General features: G+C 43.1%; 1 protein-coding gene across 2 annotated transcripts in view; it reads left to right on the top strand.

Annotated features, from left to right (window-relative positions):
* The window catches only part of MORN5 (MORN repeat containing 5), a 74,745-nt gene that overhangs the window by 8,582 nt on the left and 45,266 nt on the right, over positions 1-20,897 (top strand). Inside the window, exons 1-4 of one of the 2 annotated variants that reach the window (XM_073573164.1) lie at positions 4,731-4,864; positions 7,811-7,958; positions 12,897-13,008; positions 15,183-15,314. In XM_073573164.1, the coding sequence (XP_073429265.1) occupies positions 4,773-4,864; positions 7,811-7,958; positions 12,897-13,008; positions 15,183-15,314 (484 nt within the window). In that variant the 5' untranslated portion in view covers positions 4,731-4,772. Of the gene's footprint in view, positions 1-4,730; positions 4,865-7,810; positions 7,959-12,896; positions 13,009-15,182; positions 15,315-20,897 lie in introns of those variants that run through there. The other variant, XM_073573165.1, reaches the window with a different exon arrangement.

The raw sequence follows: 20,897 nt of genomic DNA, 5'->3' as shown, positions 1-20,897 counted from the left end.
TGATGGACTGCAGAAATGGCCGGTAACCTAGGCGAAGTGCAGTAAACAATCAAACAAAAAAAATCCCTTTGGTCTTGAGAATGGAGCGGATATACAGTTTGGAAAAAAAAGTATTTAGTTCGCCACCAAATGTGCAAGTTCTCCCACTTAAAAAGATGAGAGAGGCCTGTAATTGACATCATAGGTAGACCACAACTATGAGAGTCAAAATGAGAAAACAAATCCAGAAAATCACCCTGTCTGATTTGTCAACATTTATTTTGCAAATTATGGTGGAAAATAAGTATTTGGTCATTAATAGTGGTGAGCGAGTATGCTCATTGCTCGGATTTTCCTGAGCATGCTCGGGTGGTCTCCGAGTATTTGGATGTGCTCGGAGATTTAGTTTCTGTTGCCGCAGCTGCATGATTTGCGGGTACTTGACAGTCTGAATACATGTGGGAATTCCCTAACAAACAGGCATTCCTCACATGTATTCAGGCTGTCAAGTAGCTGCAAATCATGCAGCTGTGGCGACAGAAACTGAATTTCCGAGCACTTCCAAATAATCGGAACCACCTGAGCATGCTCGGGGAAACCAGAGCAATGAGTATACTGGCTTATCACTAGTCATTAACAACAGTTCATTTCAATATTTTGTTATATATCCTTTGTTGGCAATGACAGAGGTCAAACATTTCTGTAAGTCTTCACAAGTTGGCACACACTGTTTGTGGTATGTTGGCCCATTCCTCCATGCAGATCTCCTCTAGAGCAGTGATGTTTTGGGCCTGTTGTTGGGCAACACAGACTTTCAAATCCCTCCAAAGATTTTCTATGGGGTTGAGATCTGAAGACTAGCTAGGCCGCTCCAGGACCTTCATATGCTTCTTACGAAGCCACTCTTTCGTTGCCCTCATAGTGTGCTTGGGATCATTAGCATGTTGAAAGACCCATCCACATTTAATCTTCAATGCCCTTGCTGATGAAAGGAGGTTTGCAATTAAAATCTCCCAATACATAGCCCCATTCATTCTTTCATATACACGTATCAAACTTCCTGGTCTCTTTGCAGAGAAACAGCCCCAAAGCATGATGTTGCCACCCCCATGCTTCACAGTAGGTATGGTGTTCTTTGGATGCAACTCAGCATGCTGTCTCCACCAAACATGATGAGTTTTGTTTCTATCAAACAGTTCTAGTTTAGTTTCATCAGACCATATGACTTTCTCCCAATATTCTTCTGGATAATCCAAATGCTCCTTTCTAGCAAACTTTGGACTGGCCCGGACATGTACTGGCTTAAGCAAGGGGACACGTCTGGCACTGTAGGATCTGAGTCCCTGGAGGCGTAGTGTGTTACTGATGGTAGCCTTTGTTATGGTGGTCCCAGCTCTATGCAGGTTATTCACTAGGTCCCCCGATGTAGTTCTGGGATTTTTGCTCGCCGTTCTTGTGATCATTTTGACCCCACAGGGTGAGATCTTGCGTGGAGCCCCAGATTGAGGGAGATTATCAGTGGTCTTGTATGTCTTCCATTTTCTTATTATTGCTCCCACAGTTGATTTCATCACACCAAGCTGCTTGCCTATTGCAGATTCAGTCTTCCCAGCCTGGTGCTTGGCTACGATTTTGTTTCTGTTGTCCTTCAACAGCTCTTTGATCTTCACCATTGGGGTCAGAGAAGGATCAGACAGTTTTGCTTATCAAACCCTTTCCTCCATGAGTACACGTGCATGCTCGATCAAACTGAGCATGTATGTCTATGTGGGTCGGGAGAGAAAACTGTCAGCTTAAAGAAAGTTTGTCCATCTGCTTTGCTTTCATTCAAAATCTCCCTGGACAGTCCAGTAATAATTCCTCTTTACATATCCCATAAAATGTACATGTGCTTCTTATGTGTTCAGATATTAGCTGGAAGCCATCATGCAGGTACTACTTATGCTAAATGCCGCTCAGCAAAAATGCACACGCTTCCTCTTTAAGAATGGGTTAGCGCGGGCATACATGTATTAGGTGCGCTACTGGACTGCGATGTGCGCACACAAATCAGGAGAATGCTGGGGACCATGCCGCGGGGCTTGGGCGTTGCGTACACCGGTGTCCCTGCATGGAGGGGGAAGGGGACACCATGCAGGGGCATCCCCAGCAATGTTTTATTAGGTCAGTTTGAGAACGGAGGGCACGTGTAGGGCGATAGATAGAGATCAGGGAGAAGATGTAGGGTGATGCAGAACTGTAGAAAGCTTTGTGGATGAGAGTGATAAGTTTATATTGTACACTGTAGTGGATGGGTAACCAGTGCAATGACTGGCACAGGTTGGAGGCATCGGTATAGCGCCTGGACAGAAATACCAACCTGGCTGCCGCATTCAGGATGGATTGTAGAGGAGAATGTTTGGTCAGAGGGAGAAGGATTAGTAGAGAGTTGCAGTACTCCACACAAGACTGAATAAGAAATACAGTAAGAGATTTAGCAGTTTCAATGTTGAGAAAAAGTTGGATTCTGGAGATGTTTTTAAGGTGCAGGTGACATGAGCGAGTGATCAAATATAGGGAATAAAGGAAAGTTCTGTGTCACATATGACCCCAAGACAGAGGGCATGCTGCTGTGGAGTTTTGTTTTGGAGAGATTCAGTTTCAGATAGGGAAAGACATTATGTTAGAGACAGCGGACAAACAATCTTTGGTATTTTGTATTAGCGTGGGCGTGATGTCAGTGGAAGAAGTGTATAAATGGATGTTGTCAGCATAGAGGTGATGCTTTAACCCAAATCTATTGATTGTTTGTCCAATAGGGGCAGTAAATAGAGAGAAGAGAAGGGGGCCAAGGACTGAGCCCTGAGGAATCCCAATCGTAAGAGGATGAGGAGAGGAGTAAGAGCCGGCAAAAGATACAGTGAAGGAGCGGTCAGGGAGGTAGGAGGAGAACCAGGAGAGAACAGTGTCCATGAGCCTGATAGAGCAGAGCATAGTGAGGAGGAGCTTGTGATCCACAGTGTCAAATGCTGCAGAGAGATCCAAGAGGATCAGCAGGGAGTAGTGACAATTAGATTTAGCTGTTAGTAGATTGTTAGAGACTTTAGTGAGGGCAGTTTCAGTAGAGTGTAAAGAGCGGGAACCGGATTGGAGAGGGTCACGAAGAGAGTGATCTGAGATATAGAGGATTAGACATGAATGGATTGAGTGTTCCTAGAGTTTAGAGATGAAGAGAAGGTTAGAGACAGTTCTGTAGTTAGCAGTACAGGTCTGTTTTTAAGTAAAGGGGTTATGATGGTGTGTTTGAATGAAAAGGACATTATATCAGAAGAAAGAGAGAGGTTAAATACTTGATAGGCAAGTGGTGACAACCGGTGAAAAAAACTGCAGGAGATGTGAGGGAATAGGGTCACTATTGCAGGTTGTAGGCAGAGAGGAAGCGAGGAGCAGGGTAACTTCTTCTGAAACAGGCTCAAAGATGGCAACAGAACCTGAAGTGCGGCAGGGAAGGGGATCCAGGCACTGAGGAGATTGGGCAGAAATGTCCTGATGGATGTAGTTATTTTTTTTCTAGGAAATGAGTGGTCAGATCCTCACCGCTGAGGTTGTGTCACGCTGTGACGGTCTTCAGTAAGGAAGGGGGGCCTCAAACTGTCCTTGGAGCTGGGAAAAACTATCCCTGTCCCAGGGGTACTCTTAAAGGTAGAGAGGCCATGGTCAACAACAAACTACAGAACACCACAACTCCGAACTTGAACTACTTAGCTTTAGCACATTGCACAGGAAGATGAATCTCCAATAGCAACAGCAAACTCCTATTCAGCACAGCATCTTGTAAGAGCAAGGAGGCAGAGCTTTCACCAGCAGACAGAGAAGGTCTGGCCAGGTTTTGTAGGAAGAGTTAAGGACCAGATCAAAAGCAGCTGAAATTGCGCTGCAAGTTTCTAACCAGCATAGAAAGGGTCGTTAACCTCTTCAGCACCAATGGAAGCCAAATTAATTTAATATGGGATCCAAACACACAGGCTAAATGGAAGATCTGCGATTCACTATGCGCAGCGATCTTCTACCCTCAGATGTCCTAGGTTGGCATGACGAGCTTGTGACAGGTTGGTGATGGGCGCCTTTGCTTTAGGGCTCTGGAAAGAATGTAGGGTTTCAAAAAGTTGTTTTGGATTGTTAGCTAGTGAAGTGATGAGGATGGTGAAGTACGATTGTTTGGCCAGATGAAGGGCCGAGTTATAAGTTTTGAGCATGAGCTTATAGTGGATGAAATCCTCTGCTGAAAGTGACTGTCTCTACTGAAGCTCAGCACACCTTGAGCAATCCTGAAGAAAGCTTGTTTGCATCGAGTGCCAGGGTTGCTGTCGTCTGTGTCTGGTCTTTCTGCGTGTAGCAGGCGCTGCTTCATCCATGGCAATCTGCAGTGTATTATTGTAGTCTGACAATGCTGAGTCTGGACAGGAGTGGGAGGAGATGGGATCTAAAGGAGATTGTCCATAAGCTGCTGAGTGTTAATGGTATGTGTATTTCTATGAGTGTGGTAAGTGGTGGTGTCCCAGGTGAGGAGACAGTTCCTGACAAAGAAGGTTGTGGTCAGAGAGTGGGAGAGGGGAGTTAGTAAAGTCGTGCAGTGAGCAGAGCCAGGAGAAGACCAAGTCCAGGGTTTTCCCGTCTTCATGTGTAGGTGAGTTAGTAAACTGGGAGGGGCTGAATGAGGAGGTTAGGCTACTTTCAGACATCCGGTGTGTGGGGTCCGGCGGCGTTCGGCGAAAAGTCGAGCCGCCGGATCCGGCCTGCAGCGGTGACACCGGATGTGTATGCGGCATCTGATATGGCTCGGACAGGATTTAAAGGAGCCACAGGAGGAAGATACATCGGGGACGAGAGAGACAGCCGCCAAAGGGTATGGGGGGGGGTTAGAGGGGGAGGAGAGGGGGAGGGGAGGGGGTGGCGTTTAGAGAGACACATGTGGGGTTAACACTCAGTGTCCGGGAGAGAAAGAGATCTTTCTCTCTCGCCCGGACACTATGAGTGTTAACCCACAAGTGCCCGGCGAGAGAGATCTCTCACAAGTGTCCGGGTGAGAGAGAGATCTCTCTCTTGCCAGGCACTTGTGGTGTTAACACTCAGTGTCCGGGCATGCGCTGTGTAAAAAGCCGTTCCGGCGCTGCAAAATAACATTGCGGGGAACGTTTTTGGAAGACGCCGGACAGGCATTTTTTGCCGTATCCGGCAAAAGCCGGACACACCGCATGGCCATCAGGCGCAATGCGGCAATAATGCTAGTCTATGGGATAAAAGCCGGATCCGGTGGCAACCGGCGCCGGATCCGGCTTTTACATTTTTCGCCGCATCGCGCCTGATGCTAAAAAACTGATGTCTGAAAGTAGCCTTAGACAAAAGAGATGGGAGGCAGATTGGGAGAGGAGATCATCAAGGGAGTTATTAAAGTCACCCATGATCATAGTGGGAATGTCACAGGATAGAAAGTGAGGAAGCCAGGAGGCAAAGTGATTCAGGAACTGACGGGAGGAGCCTGGAGGACGATACACAACTGCCACACGCAGGGAGAAGGGTTTGAAGAGTCTTAACAGTGTGGAAGTCATAACCATCTTGATATGAAACCATTTTCCACAACCTCACCTTAGTAGCAGAGTTTGCCTGCTCCTCACCCAGTTTTAAGCCTCCTACACAGCTGTTTCAGATAATGACCATGTCACATCCTACATATGAAATTGTTGATCATTATCACCCGTTTGTTATAATTGGTTACACATACCTGATTGTAATCCAAGAAAATCCCTGACTCTGTGGAAGTGTATCTAGAAGAAATGATACGGTCACATGAAATATTGATGGGGTTTAGATTTTTCTTTTTTTCATTCACTTTGCATTTTGTCAATTAGTAAAAATAAACTATTAACACTTCTGTTCTGAAAGTTTCTTACTTTGCAGCATTTTTCCACACCTGCCTAACACTTTTGTATAGTACTGTGTGTATGCATGTGACTGTATATATATACAGTGGGGCAAAAAAGTATTTAGTCAGTCAGCAATAGTGCAAGTTCCACCACTTAAAAAGATGAGAGGCGTCTGTAATTTACATCATAGGTAGACCTCAACTATGGGAGACAAACTGAGAAAAAAAAATCCAGAAAATCACATAGTCTGTTTTTTTTTCATTTTATTTGCATATTATGGTGGAAAATAAGTATTTGGTCAGAAACAAAATTTCATCTCAATACTTTGTGATATATCCTTTGTTGGCAATGACAGAGGTCAAACGTTTTCTGTAAGTCTTCACAAGGTTGCCACACACTGTTGTTGGTATGTTGGCCCATTCCTCCATGCAGATCTTCTCTAGAGCAGTGATGTTTTTGGCTTTTCGCTTGGCAACACGGACTTTCAACTCCCTCCAAAGGTTTTCTATAGGGTTGAGATCTGGAGACTGGCTAGGCCACTCCAGGACCTTGAAATGCTTCTTACGAAGCCACTCCTTCGTTGGCCTGGCGGTGTGCTTTGGATCATTGTCATGTTGAAAGACCCAGCCACGTTTCATCTGCAATGCCCTTGCTGATGGAAGGAGGTTCGCACTCAAAATCTCACGATACATGGCCCCATTCATTCTTTCATGTACCCGGATCAGTCGTCCTGGCCCCTTTGCAGAGAAACAGCCCCAAAGCATGATGTTTCCACCACCATGCTTTACAGTAGGTATGGTGTTTGATGGATGCAACTCAGTATTCTTTTTCTTCCAAACACGACAAGTTGTGTTTCTACCAAACAGTTCCAGTTTGGTTTCATCAGACCATAGGACATTCTCCCAAAACTCCTCTGGATCATCCAAATGCTCTCTAGCAAACTTCAGACGGGCCCGGACATGTACAGGCTTAAGCAGTGGGACACGTCTGGCACTGCAGGATCTGAGTCCATGGTGGCGTAGTGTGTTACTTATGGTAGGCCTTGTTACATTGGTCCCAGCTCTCTGCAGTTCATTCACTAGGTCCCCCCGCGTGGTTCTGGGATTTTTGCTCACCGTTCTTGTGATCATTCTGACCCCACGGGGTGGGATTTTGCGTGGAGCACCAGATCGAGGGAGATTATCAGTGGTCTTGTATGTCTTCCATTTTCTAATTATTGCTCCCACAGTTGATTTCTTCACTCCAAGCTGGTTGGCTATTGCAGATTCAGTCTTCCCAGCCTGGTGCAGGGCTACAATTTTGTTTCTGGTGTCCTTTGACAGCTCTTTGGTCTTCACCATAGTGGAGTTTGGAGTCAGACTGTTTGAGGGTGTGCACAGTTGTCTTTTTATACTGATAACAAGTTTAAACAGGTGCCATTACTACAGGTAATGAGTGGAGGAAAGAGGAGACTCTTAAAGAAGAAGTTACAGGTCTGTGAGAGCCAGAAATCTTGATTGCTTGTTTCTGACCAAATACTTATTTTCCACCATAATATGCAAATAAAATGAAAAAAAAACAGACAATGTGATTTTCTGGATTTTTTTTTCTCAGTTTGTCTCCCATAGTTGAGGTCTACCTATGATGTAAATTACCGACGCCTCTCATCTTTTTAAGTGGTGGAACTTGCACTATTGCTGACTGACTAAATACTTTTTTGCCCCACTGTATATATATAATTAATATGTGTGTAATTTATTTTCTTTTTTACTGATGGCAAAAACACGTTGACAAATATCGGATTATTCCTTACATATCCCCCAAGAAATCTCTGATGTCTGAATGTGTTGAAAGTTGTCGCTGCTTTTGGCAACATCTTGCAGATAATTAGTCCAAATAACTGGAACCTGTTGTAATAAAATGCCTCTGATATTTATTATTTCTTGCAGACTGGAGGGTAAAGGAGAATATATCCTCCCTACAGAAACCCGCTATGAGGGGGAGATGAAGGATGGCATGTTTCACGGGCAAGGAACGCTCCACTTTCCAAATGGGAGTAAATATGAGGCGCAGTGGGATTCTGGTATTGCATTAGAGGTAAAAGAATGGAATTATTTACGCCATTTATTCTATGGCGCTTTACATGTGAGGAGGGATATCTCTATATATAAAAATGAATGTGTGTGTGTATCACCAACCAATCACAAAGCATCTTTCAGTTCACCATAGCTGTTCAGAAGAAGCTGAGCTGTGATTTGGTTTCTATGAGCAACAGTTTTCCTTGCAAACAATCACTAAGCATCTCTCATTTCACCAGAGCTGGTTAAAAGAAGCTGAGCTGTGATTGGTTGCTATGACCAACAGTTTTCCCACTTGACAATACCTCAGCAGACACTGACATGGTGGGAGAAATCTAGCATCCCTGGGAACATAAGCTCCCAGCCATTGTCTGCCCCCCTGAAAGGAGCATAGAGCACATGACAGAAATGACCCCCCCTCCTGTGCCCATATACACATCACACATCCTCCATCCCGTAGGCACATATTCCCTCTTAAAGAGATCATTGGTATGGAAGTCAGAGCAAATCCATCCAGCGCTTTGGTTTTGACCCCAGGCCTCTCTTAAAAGGATCCCCAGTATGGAAGTTAGTACCGTTCCACTCAGCTCTGTGGTTCTGACCCCAGGGTCTCTTAAAGGGATCATTGGTATGGAATTTAGGGCAAATCCACTCTGCGCTTTGGTACTGACCCCAGGCCCTTCTTAAAGGGATCTCCGGTATGGAAGTCAGGGCAAATCCATCCAGCGCTTTAATTCTGACCCCAGGCCTCTCTTAAAGGGATCCCCGGTATGGAAGTCAGGGCAATTGCCTTCAAATGCTCTGGTACTGACCCCAGGCTCTCTTGAAGGGATCTCTTGTATGGAAGTTAGGGCAAATCCCTCAGCACTCTGATTCTGACCCCAGGGTTCTATTAAAGGGATCATTGCTATGCAAGTCAGGGCAAATGAACTCAGCGCACTGGTTCTGACTCCAGGCTGACAGGATGATGTGGGATATTAGTGGTAGTAGTCCGGTGGCTCTGGCTGATGGGATGATGTGGGATATTATGGGTAGTAGTCCGGTAGCTCTGGCTGACGGGATGATGTGGGATATTAGTGGTAGTAGTCCGGTGGCTCTGGCTGACGGGATGATGTGGGATATTAGGGGTAGTAGTCCGGTGGCTCTGGCTGACGGGATGATGTGGGATATTAGTGGTAGTAGTCCGGTGGCTCTGGCTGACGGGATGATGTGGGATATTAGGGGTAGTAGTCCGGTAGCTCTGGCTGACGGGATGATGTGGGATATTAGTGGTAGTAGTCCGGTGGCTCTGGCTGACGGGATGATGTGGGATATTAGGGGTAGTAGTCCGGTGTCTCTGATGGTATGATGTGGGATATTAGGGGTAGTAGTCCGGCGGATGTGACGGGATGATGTGGGATATTAGGGGTAGTAGCCCGGCGGCTGTGACGGGATGATGTGGGATATTATGGGTAGTAGTCCGGTAGCTCTGGCTGACGGGATGATGTGGGATATTAGTGGTAGTAGTCCGGTGGCTCTGGCTGACGGGATGATGTGGGATATTAGGGGTAGTAGTCCGGTGTCTCTGATGGTATGATGTAGGATATTAGGGGTAGTAGTCCGGCGGCTGTGACAGAATGATGTGGGATATTAGGGGTAGTAGTCCATGGCTCTGGCTGACGGGATGATGTGGGATATTAGTGGTAGTAGTCCGGTAGCTCTGGCTGACAGGATGATGTGGGATATTAGTGGTAGTAGTCCGGTGGCTCTGGCTGATGGGATGATGTGGGATATTATGGGTAGTAGTCCGATAGCTCTGGCTGACGGGATGATGTGGGATATTAGTGGTAGTAAAATCAAAACACTAAAGTGTCCCCAACATAATATTGGCACTTCAACCACAATTATATACACTCTAGGGCAATAACACGTCACCAATTAACCCCAAATGAAGCGAACCAACACCAATATATGTAATAAAATCACACAATTTTATTGGGTATCAAGCAATAGAAAAAAGCTACATGTCCATATTCTCGTAACATACCCCAAGGGGGAAATGCACAGACCAAATAAAAAATAGGGAAAAATATTTTTCTATAGATGATAAATAGATAGTATATTATTCATATAACAACATCATACATTACATATAATTCACATTTCAATATCCCTACACCACCACTGGCGCCCCCGGAAGAAGCAAGAGGGCGAAACGCGCGTCGGGGCACGGGGGTCTCTGCACTGGACCATAATCACAACCACTTTTTGGCTAAGGTAATTACAAGCTATATCGCTTTTACAATATTGGCAATGTTTATTTGTGGGGCTATTATTAATGGATCGGTTTAGGCTTATGATGCACTGGTATTTTATGAGAGCTGGGTCTGTTTGCCCCTTATAATGCTGCTTAATGAGATTTTGCTGCAAGGGATTCTATTCCAGTGGTGGTGTAGGGATATTGGAATGTGAATTATATTTAATGTATGATGTTGTTATATGAATAATATACTATCTATTTATCATCTATAGAAAAATATTTTTCCCTATTTTTTATTTGGTCTGTGAATCTCCCCCTTGGGGGTATGTTACGAGAATATGGACATGTAGCTTTTTCTATTGCTTGATACCCAATAAAATTGTGTGATTTTATTACATAAATTGGTTGGTTCGCTTCATTTGGGGTTAACTGGTGACGTCTTATTGCCCTAGAGTGTATATATTAGTGGTAGTAGTCTGGTGGCTCTGGCTGATGGGACGATGTGGGATATTATAGTGAATGTGGCTATGCGGAATGGGCGGGGCTCTACACTGAGCTTTATATATATATATATATTATAATTTGTTATAACTAACCGTAGTTAGTTACTATGCCCGGGCAGCGCCGGGCTCTACAGCTAGTACATAATAAAAAACAAGTACAATAATAATAAACAATACGAGTCCCCGACTGGTACTGGAGAGAGGACCCTGCCTGCGAGGGCTCACAGTCTAAAAGGGATGGGTGAGGACATAGTAGGTGAGGGTAGAGTTGGTCGTGCAGCGGTGTGCTGGTTACTGCAGGTTGTAGGCTTGTTGGAAGACGTAGATCTTCAGGTTCCTTTTGAAGGCCAGAGTCTGATATGTTGGGGTAGAGAGTTGAAAGTAGAGGGGATGCGCGGGAGAAATCTTTTATGTGTTTGTGGGAAGAGGAGATAAGAGGGGAGTAGAGAAGGAGATCTTGTGAGGATCGGAGGTTGCGTGCAGGTAAGTACCAGGAGGCGAAGTCACAGTTGTATGGAGGAGACTAGTTAGGGTTTTGAATTGGAGTCTCTGGGTAATGAGAAGCCAGTGAAGGGATTGACATAGAGAGGCCGGGGAATAGTGGAGGGATAGGTGGGTTAGTCAGGCAGCAGAGCTTAGGATAGATTGTATGGGTGCAAGACTGTTAGAGAGGAGGCCACAAAGTAAGAGGTTGCAGTAGTTTAAGTGGGAGATGAGGAGGGCATGCACCAGGGTTTTTGCAGATTCTTGGTTATCAAATGTGTGGATCTGGGAGATATTTTTGAGCTGGAGTTGACAGGTGGTGGAGAGGGCTTGGATATGTTGTTTGAAAGAGAGATCAGAATCGAGGATCACCCCAACGCTGCGAGCTTGTGGTACTAGGGAGAGTGAGCAGTCATTGACTTTGATGGATAGGTCTGTTGGGGGAGTTGAGTGAGATGGGGAAAGATGATGAATTCTGTTTTATCCATGTAAAGTTTTTAAAATCGAGCAGAGAAGAAGAATGAAATAGCAGACAGAGATTTTGGGATTCCGGTTAGTAAGAGGTGATATGGGATCTAGAGATGTAGATCTGTGTGTCATCAGCATAGAGGTGATACTGGAAGCTGTGGGACTCTATGAGCTGTCCCAGGCCAAGGGTGTAGATGGAGAAGAGCAGAGGTCCTAGGACTGAATGTAGAGGGACAACATGGCACAATTGTTTGCCTCATGGATCACTTATGACTCAATATTAAATCAGAATATTCAACTACAATATGGGTCCATTGGTTCCTAGGGTGCATTATTACAGATCTGTACATGATTTTAACATGGTATGCTGCTAGTAAATATGTTGATGTACATCAATATTACAGCATTTAAAGGGATTTTTTTCACCAGGTTTTTACCACCTAATCTGAGATCACCATAGTGTAGGGACAGATGCCCTGATTCCAGGGCTTGCTGTAGTTTTTTTAGAAAATCACAGATTTATCAGCAGGAGATTATCCCTAGAGGACTAGTAACCCTGCTGCCATGTAGTCCTCCATGTGAGCGCTGGATAACCCCGCCCGAACCTCTGTATCTCTTTGCCTATGCACAGTGAACACAGAAAGCAGCCAATCAGTGGTGTGAGTGGGGTTATACACAGCTCAGCATTCAGAGAACTGGATATAAAACAGGGATTTTATCAAAACTACAGCAAGCAGCCCAGTAAATGACACATCACCGACATCAGGGTCTCTGCCCTTACATCATGCTGCTCTCAGATTAGACAAATTGTACTTTTGAATGACACTGTTTATACTTTTTGGTTGTTAAAAAAAATTCAAAATTTTGTAAAAAAACACTAAAATTGATTTTTGCTGACATTTTCTGAGACCATAACGTTTTTATACTTCCTTTGTTTTTTCCCATGATGAGCTGTCATTTTAGTGATACTTTTTTGACATGCATGCAATGTTTTCATCATCTTTTTATTGCATTTTTGGATAGATCTGCGGTGACCGAAAAATGACAATTCTTGTGTTTCGCTTTTTTTTTAAATTTTCTTTATGCCTGTAAGGGTTAATTAACCATATCAGACCTTTTAGGATGCAGCAGTGACAAATATGTTTGTTTTCAATTTTTTTTATTTTACTTTTGGATTGGGACAACATGGGAAAGGTGGATTTAAAGATGTAGATTTTACAAATAATTTTTCTTACATTGTTTTATCTCTTTTGATATTTTATAGGGTAAATATACCTTTGCAGATGGACTTCAGTATGAAAAGGAGAAATGGCGTTACTGCGATGGCTATGACAGACGGTTTTATACTGAAATTTGTAATGGCCTAAAGCCTGCAGGTACGACTACACTCCTTAGGTTTGTTGGCATGTGGCAGGTATGCTTTGGATTTTTCCTCCTGATTTGTGAGTGAAAAGTTCACAAAATATTCTAGTAGCAGCAAAGAGGATGGGTGCTAACAAATTTCATCTGCTCTCTTCAATATTAAAATTGCAACCCGAAGAAAAAAATATGGAGATACTGAAATCACAGGAGGGACAGGCATGTTAGTGATCTGCAAATGATGAAAAAATGGAAACAACATTTTCAAAACATCTCAATTTATTCATTTTTGGATATGAGCGCCACATGCAGGAATCACAGCACTTACAGCCTCGGCTGCTATCAATGAGATTATTAATGGTCGTCTGAGCAATGTTCTGCCACCTTGAACGCATTTGGGTAAGTTATCAAAATCCACTGTTGGCAGATCCTTTTGCAATTGCCATCCAAGAACATCTCACATATGCACTATAGGAGAGTTTGGACACCATGGCAGAAAGCTTAGGCCATAAAGCCTGCTAAAAGTAGCACAAGCAAATTGTCGTGTTGAAAAATGGCTCCTGGGTCAGTTTGGAGAAATGGCTGTACCCCTGGTTCCACCACCAAATCAATGTTCCACCAAACTGTTAGTATGCCTGAAATGAAAACTAGAGGGGTCCGGCTACCATATATTGTTCTACCCTACACCATAATCCTGGGAGTAGGACTGGTGTGACATTCTTCTGTGAAGGCCTATTCATGGCCATGTGGTCTCCAGACTTATCCCTGGCTAACATTGAGTTCAAGACAAAGGCAGGAATCATCAATGAAGAGGTTAGACCTCCAGTCCAGCCTCTATGCCATCTTGCTCTCCACCATTATGGTCTTTGAGAACGATTTCAAGAGGTCATTGGAACATGTAGCTGGACGTCTTGCTCGTTGCCCAATGTTGTGCAATCACTTTACGCTTGGTATGTGACATTTAAGTTCTCTTGCAGTGCAGAATGGATCAAAAGTGGAACCAGTGGTACAGGCGTTTCTCCAAAATGTCATCACGGTGTCATCACGACAGCACCAGGCCGCATGTTGCTTGTGCTGTGAGCAGCCTGTGTGGCCTAAACTAGCTCCCACTGCTGCAGTGTCTCCAGACTTGTCTCCCATTGAGCACATCTGGGACATCTTTGGTCGGTGATTACACAGAAGCTGCCATCAGCGGATCTTGATGATTTGCCCAAGAGTACTCAGCGCAGCAGAACCTTCCTCGGACGACCATTAATGACCTCATTAACAGCTAGCGAGGCTGTAATTGCAGGGATTCCTCCACGTTGCGCTCATATTCAATTCAGAATAAATTGAGATATTTTGAATTTAATTTTTTTATTCCATTTTTTCACCATTTGCACATCACTAACATATCTATCAATCACGTGATTTCTATAATTCCATGACTTTTCTTTCTTGTAGCAATTTCAATGTTTAGAAGTTTATTTCCACAGCAGAAAGTGACCCGCAATGCATATTTTAAATCCAAATAATTTCAATTTATATAGCGTATTTTCATGGCAAAATCCTTAGCAAAGTCCGCAAGAAATCTTCATGTAGCACGTGCAAAATGTTATCGTAGATTTTAATGCATTGAAAAATTTGCACGTGGATGTTAGTTGATGCTTTCGCACTGTATCTGTAAAGCGGGAAGAAAAGCAAAACAGAAAATATCGGATTCTAGCAGTAATGTGAGTACGGCTGTGTACACATGTTGTGGATTCTGCTGCGGATTTTTCTGAGCGGATTTGCCTAATTCCACAAGTAAATCCGCAGGTCAAAAGACCTGTGTTTTACCTGCGGATTAGCCTGCGGTTTGACACGTGATCATGGATCAGCAGTGACATGCTGCGGATTTAAAACCGCAGCAAATCCGCGCGGAAAAATCTGCAGCATGTGTACAGCATTTTTTGTTTTGCATTGATTACAATGCTACTGTACAACGCAGCAGAAACTGCAACGTGTGCACACACCCTTAAGGCTCCAAGTGTTGTTCAGCTCCACGTGATGATGGCGGGTACTTTCTGCCCATAGTGATGGCATTGCGTCTTGTCACATATGGCTGAATGACACGTCATCATTCTGCAATGATGACATGAAGCGGCGGGGATCACACTGATCAGGGACTCAGGAAATAAGATTGATGAGTAATATCTGTTTTGATCTTTAGGTCGCTCCCAACTTACAAACTTGGATCCCCCTCGACAAATCCCGGAAGGCTGTTATGATTGTGGGGATGGCTTCTACGACCCCATCAGCAGAGTGGTGAATGACTACCAACACCGATTCCTGAGAAATGCAGGTAAAAGCAAAATGTATACCTTTGTGTGCAGAGAAAACCCCTTGATTTCAGGGCTATGAAAATGGTGCCTTTATTCTATGAATAGACAGTGAGGGTCACAGATATTGGACTACCACAGATCAGGACGATATGCAATATCTTAGTGATATGCTATCATATTTTTGCCCCATAAGCTGTAATATCTATATTTATTTTACTCATTTATATAGCGCCATTAATTCCACAGCGCTTTACAGACATTATCATCACTATCCCTATATGGCTCACAATCTAAGTTCCCTATCAGTATGTCTTTGGAGTATGGGAGGAAACCCACCAAACGCGGGGAGAACATGCAAACTCCTTGCAGATGTTCTCCTTGGTGGGATTTGAACTCAGGACTCCAGCGCTGCAAGACTGCAGTGCTAATCTATACATGCAGGTTTGTCCTTAGGAGAGATGGACATGTTCCTGGGCAATTTTTTATCAATTAAATTCATTTTATATTGGCTAAAAATAGTTTTTCCAGTTGGGTTTCATTAAATATTTTGCATTGTTTGGCTTTTATAGAAGTTTTGAGGTTTTTCTGGAGGAATTGGAGAGTTTCCACGTAGTGGCGATGTGCACACCGCATCTTTTGTAGATGAAGTCCATCCGGAGACTGCTTGAAAATGAGCAGAAAATCCCAAAAATTGACATAATACACAGCAACGTGAAAACAGCAGCAAAAAAATGTAAACACTAGGCGTCTGCGCCACCGTCTACAACATCCTGCGTGCACCTAACCAGTTTCTGCTCCAAAACCTCCTAAAAAAACCCCTCTGTTTAGAGATGGCCTCCGGCTACGTTTAGATGGAGTTTTTTTTGAGTGGTTCAAAAACCACTAGTTATTCAAGTGGAAACTGCTTTAGGAAACGCTCTTTTTTGGAGGAGGTTTTGAAGAGTTTTTTTTCCTGAATTGTCCTTTTGCATCCTTTTCAGTGGACAGCGCCTTGTTTGGTTGGAGAGGATACACTTCAGAGAATTGACATGCACTTTATTTTATTCACTTGGCAGTTTTCAAAACCTCTTCATACAAAAAAAAAGCTGCTTTTAAAGTTATCGGGAAAAAGCCATGGTTTTTGGGGCAGCTCTGCCGCTGCGGTCTTATTATTAAAAGAGCGGGCAGCTTCTGGCTAGAAGAATGAACATGATATATTTTTTTTTTTTTTTTTTTTTTTAACCAAGGTTTCCGAATCCCGAGGTAGTTAAAAGAAGTGACAAATATGCGCACAGTAATGTGGTTTTTCCATAGACATGCATATGTTCATTCGTTTTGTGGTTTTTAAAAGCTTTTGTGATGTCTTTTTTAGGCATTTTCTGCAGCGGAAACTACCTGAACCCCCCCCCCCAAAAAAAAAAAAAAAACTTTACAAGAATGAACATTTCGGTGCATGTGATTAGTCTTTGGACACAAGTTTTAGCCACTTCAGGATTTGGAAACCTTGGTTAAAAAAAAGTATCGCGCTCATTGGGAAGACACCCACTCTCTTAGAGGGGATATTCAGGACTTTACAAAAAAACAAAAAATGTATCTAAGCACCAACTGGCAGGTGATTGCTACTTACCTGCCTGTTGTGCATGACGCCGTTCTACCCTTGCACAGAGCGGTTACAGACCGCTCCTACCGGGAGTTTAGAAGCCTCTGCTGACATCACGTCTACAGAGTGGTGGATTATTTTCCTGTCCACTCTGTCGGCATGGAGGGACTGCCAAGGTCATTCTGATTGACAGCCGGATCCCCGCTGCCTAACTCGGGGAGCTGGCTGTCAGACAAAATGATCTGGGAAGTCCTGCTCCGTCACGTCAGCAAAGGCAGCTGAATCTCCAGCAGGAGCAGTCAGTGCCGGGGAAGAACAGCGCCGAGCACAACAGGCAGGTAAGTAGCTACTACTTGCCTGTTACTGCTTAGATAGATTGTTTGCTTTTTTTTTTGTAAAGTCCCAGATACACCCTTTAATAAAAGATATAGTAAAAAGCCACTACGAAAGCCACAATTTTAGGACAGAGGACTCCGTGCGCACTTTGATAGTTTCTGATTGTTGGACACTTGAGTTTTTTTAAGCAGAAATTGAGATTAAAATCTTCAAATCTTGCTAAAAAATTAGGAGTTTCTGCTCTGAAAACTGAACAAAAAGACTCCATGTTATTTTATTGATCAGGGTCAAAAACAAGTAATGAATCCACAGTGGTGTTATACGAGGGGGAGGAATCCGCTCTATAGGCTCTGCTCTGTATATACTGCAAACACAGACTTCCATGAGAGGGTAGTTCAGACTGAATGTAATTGCAGGCCGTAATTACTAAACTGAGCCGGGCTTATGCAGGACGCCGTATTCAGACCCTCTCCCAACACGGCTCTCATCGTAGCTGGAGAATGTTTCTGAGAACAGTCACTGCTCCACAGGCGGCACTTACCCATCTCTGAGGACTGATTCAAGAGCGTGTTATATATAACTTGTCAAAGCCAAGACCATTCTCAGCGATGGCGAGCAAACATTAACCCAACAGCTTTCTCTCCTTGTGTAAAAGAGAGCACTCTTTCGGGACTCCCGTGTTAGCACACCGTACGGCTCAATTAAAGTATCCGCTAGGCCACTTAGTGACATGACACACAATTATCATTATTGCTATATGGTGCTTATGTTGCTTTATATTGTGGTGCACATATGCCTATTTTACAAAACGCCATTTATATATTGTATGCACTGATCTATAGTAGTCTTCCTCTGTACAAGTGTCAGAAATGTGTGCAACAAAGGAAATATTGTCTGAAACTAGGCTTATTTTGCTAAGATATACAGTGGATGAAGTATTGAACACATCACCAATCTATTTACTATCTAATAGAAACGAACCACTATGTATGGACAATCAAAAATGTAAAGACAATGGGACTGGAATATATATTTAAAAAATTTTTTTTATTCTTTAATGAGTTCAATTCAGGCAATCATCAAAATAGTGTAAAAGCAAGTGCCAATGGCAAACCAAAAAAATTATACAATCACAATATACATATATATGAGATGGCTGATGCCAATTATTTATTTCCTAGACTACTAGAAAACACACAGCGTCTTAAAACACACAGTACACACAGTGGCTTAAAGGAACAGTACTCCCTGACGAAGGACGCTGGTTCCGAAACGCGCGTCGGGGAGTGCCGGGCAATACCTTGAGGCTGTCTCCACACTACGGGTATGTTATATTCACATTGGCTCACATAGTTTGAGTATCATTATATGGTCACACACTGTGTTACAGGTCTATTCACTACTATGGCATATTACTAATATGGATTTATATACTAGTTTATAACCCAATTGTGGATAGAATTATTCTGCTGTGGTATGTGGTAATTTGATATATTTTCTAGCTTATATATTGTTTATATTTATACACTTAATCCTTTATTGATATCTGTGTGTGATATGGAGATATATTATATTATATTGCGATACATTTTATTAGACAGTCCTTATGAATGATCATATATATGTATATTGTGATTGTATAATTTTTTTGGTTTGCCATTGGCACTTGCTTTTACACTATTTTGATGATTGCCTGAATTGAACTCATTAAAGAATAAAAAAATTTTTTTAAATATATATTCCAGTCCCATTGTCTTTATATTTTTGATTGTCCATACATAGTGGTTCGTTTCTATTACAGTACTGAATGGTTTCCATTCAAATCTATGACATACAAGGAATAATTTAATATGTACATTATTTGATTTCATTATTGTCATTATATGAAGATTGATACAATATTTTATTATTTTCCTACTGTGGTGTCTATTTTGTCACTATTTACTATCTAAGTAAATATATTTCCTTATCTTGACCTCCACTGTTCCTGTTAGCTGATATTTCCTAATTACATTTCGAACTGAGGAAAGGGCAAAGCTTTTTCAAGTTGACATCTTTTTATAACCTGCTTTGTGGTTCTCCACCATTTTCATTTTCAGAGTGCTAGACAGCTGCTAAGAAGAACCCATGACTGCTGGTTTTTGGCACAAGAGGAGGTTAGGTTTTTATAAAGCTGGGAAATTTGCATCACCTGGCCTTTCCTAACGATGATAGTGAACAAGCCATAACCCTAACAGGCTAGTTAAGGTCTGAAACCCTGATCAAAGTTATCTAAACACACAAATATCCAATGGTGCCCAAGGATTGGAATTGGCCTATTTCCCTTTTTGTAATTTTTAAAATATAAAAGATGACAATATATATATTTTTTTGCCTAAAATAAATATGTAATCTATAACTTTATGTGCTCTGCAACCCATATCTGTAGGAGCACTGTGCCTAGAAGCCGTTATGTGCACTCAGGACCCCCTACCTGTGGGAGTACTGTTCCTTTAAGCCACTGTGTGTACTGTGTGTTTTAAGACGCTGTGTGTTTTCTAGGAGTCTAGGAAATAAATAATTGGCATCAGCCATCTCGTTGACATTTGTAGGCCAAAGAAATAATATGTTTCAGGACTGCTGTGTGTTTTTTAGAACTGTTGCAAATAAATCTACTCTTCCGCTATCTTTTTGCACAATGTTTAGAAAAATCACTTCCAAAAATGAGGAGAACATCAAATAGGGGACATGGATGTGGCCGTGGTGGTGCTGGTGTAGCTGCTGATTGTGCTGGTGATATAGCTGATGCAGAGAGAGGATATGATCGTTCTGTACCTGCTACATGGCCAAATACAGCATACAACATCTTCCTCGGGTGTACGCAGGCGACAAGACGTTTTGCATCCTTTCGTAGGCTCGAATACTGCTCCATGAATGATGAGACCACAAGATATTGAAAATGTGTTAGATTGCATGGCTGAGAGTGGCTGCAGTTCCTTCGCATTATATTCCTCCCGCTCCACTGGAAAAAGTGCACAGTTGGAACTTGAGGACCATGGTCTTTCACGTCACCCCTTTACCAAGCAGTCTGAGCCCCAAGTCATGCAGCAGTCACTTCTGCTTTTTGATGATTTTGCTGGTTGTGGTTCCGTTGCTTAAATCTATTATTTATTGGGATGGTATGGACAACGATGGGAGATGATAACAGATGGATAATTCAGCAGATTGTTGTACAAAATGTGGATGATTCAGGTAAAAACGCTTGTTATAGCAATGGTTTTGCAAAGAGCTGAGCTAAACACATGTGGGCTGCTCAGGAGACGCTGGAGAATGGTTACATGTTGTTGACCAAGGCTAGAAGAAGGGGCAGTTCTGAACAATTAACCATTCAGGGAACAGAAAATTCCAAACACAGGAATAAAAGAGAAGGGGCAACTTATGACACCTACTGGCGATGGCTGGAACAGCTCTTAAAAATATCTAGCCGCACAAAATGGGCAGTACAACGTCAGCTGTAACTGTCCACTGTTCCGTTGAAATAAGCACTCCAAAGATGGCTCCAAAGAGCTCCCTGGCATGGCATTTCTTCAAGGAATGTTCTGCCGACACGCAACAGGTGGTTTGCACTCTGTGCCTTCAACCCTAAAGCGAGGCATACATTTTCTGAGCCTGAGCACCACCTGTATGACGAGGCATCTGAATTCCAAGC

This window comes from Dendrobates tinctorius, unplaced genomic scaffold, assembly GCF_039654945.1.
Source record: "Dendrobates tinctorius isolate UK_male_01 unplaced genomic scaffold, ASM3965494v1 ptg000034l, whole genome shotgun sequence".
Taxonomy (NCBI): Eukaryota; Metazoa; Chordata; class Amphibia; order Anura; family Dendrobatidae; genus Dendrobates; species Dendrobates tinctorius.
Note: the sequence above shows the minus strand (reverse complement) of the source record. Positions and strands in the feature narration are given on the sequence as shown.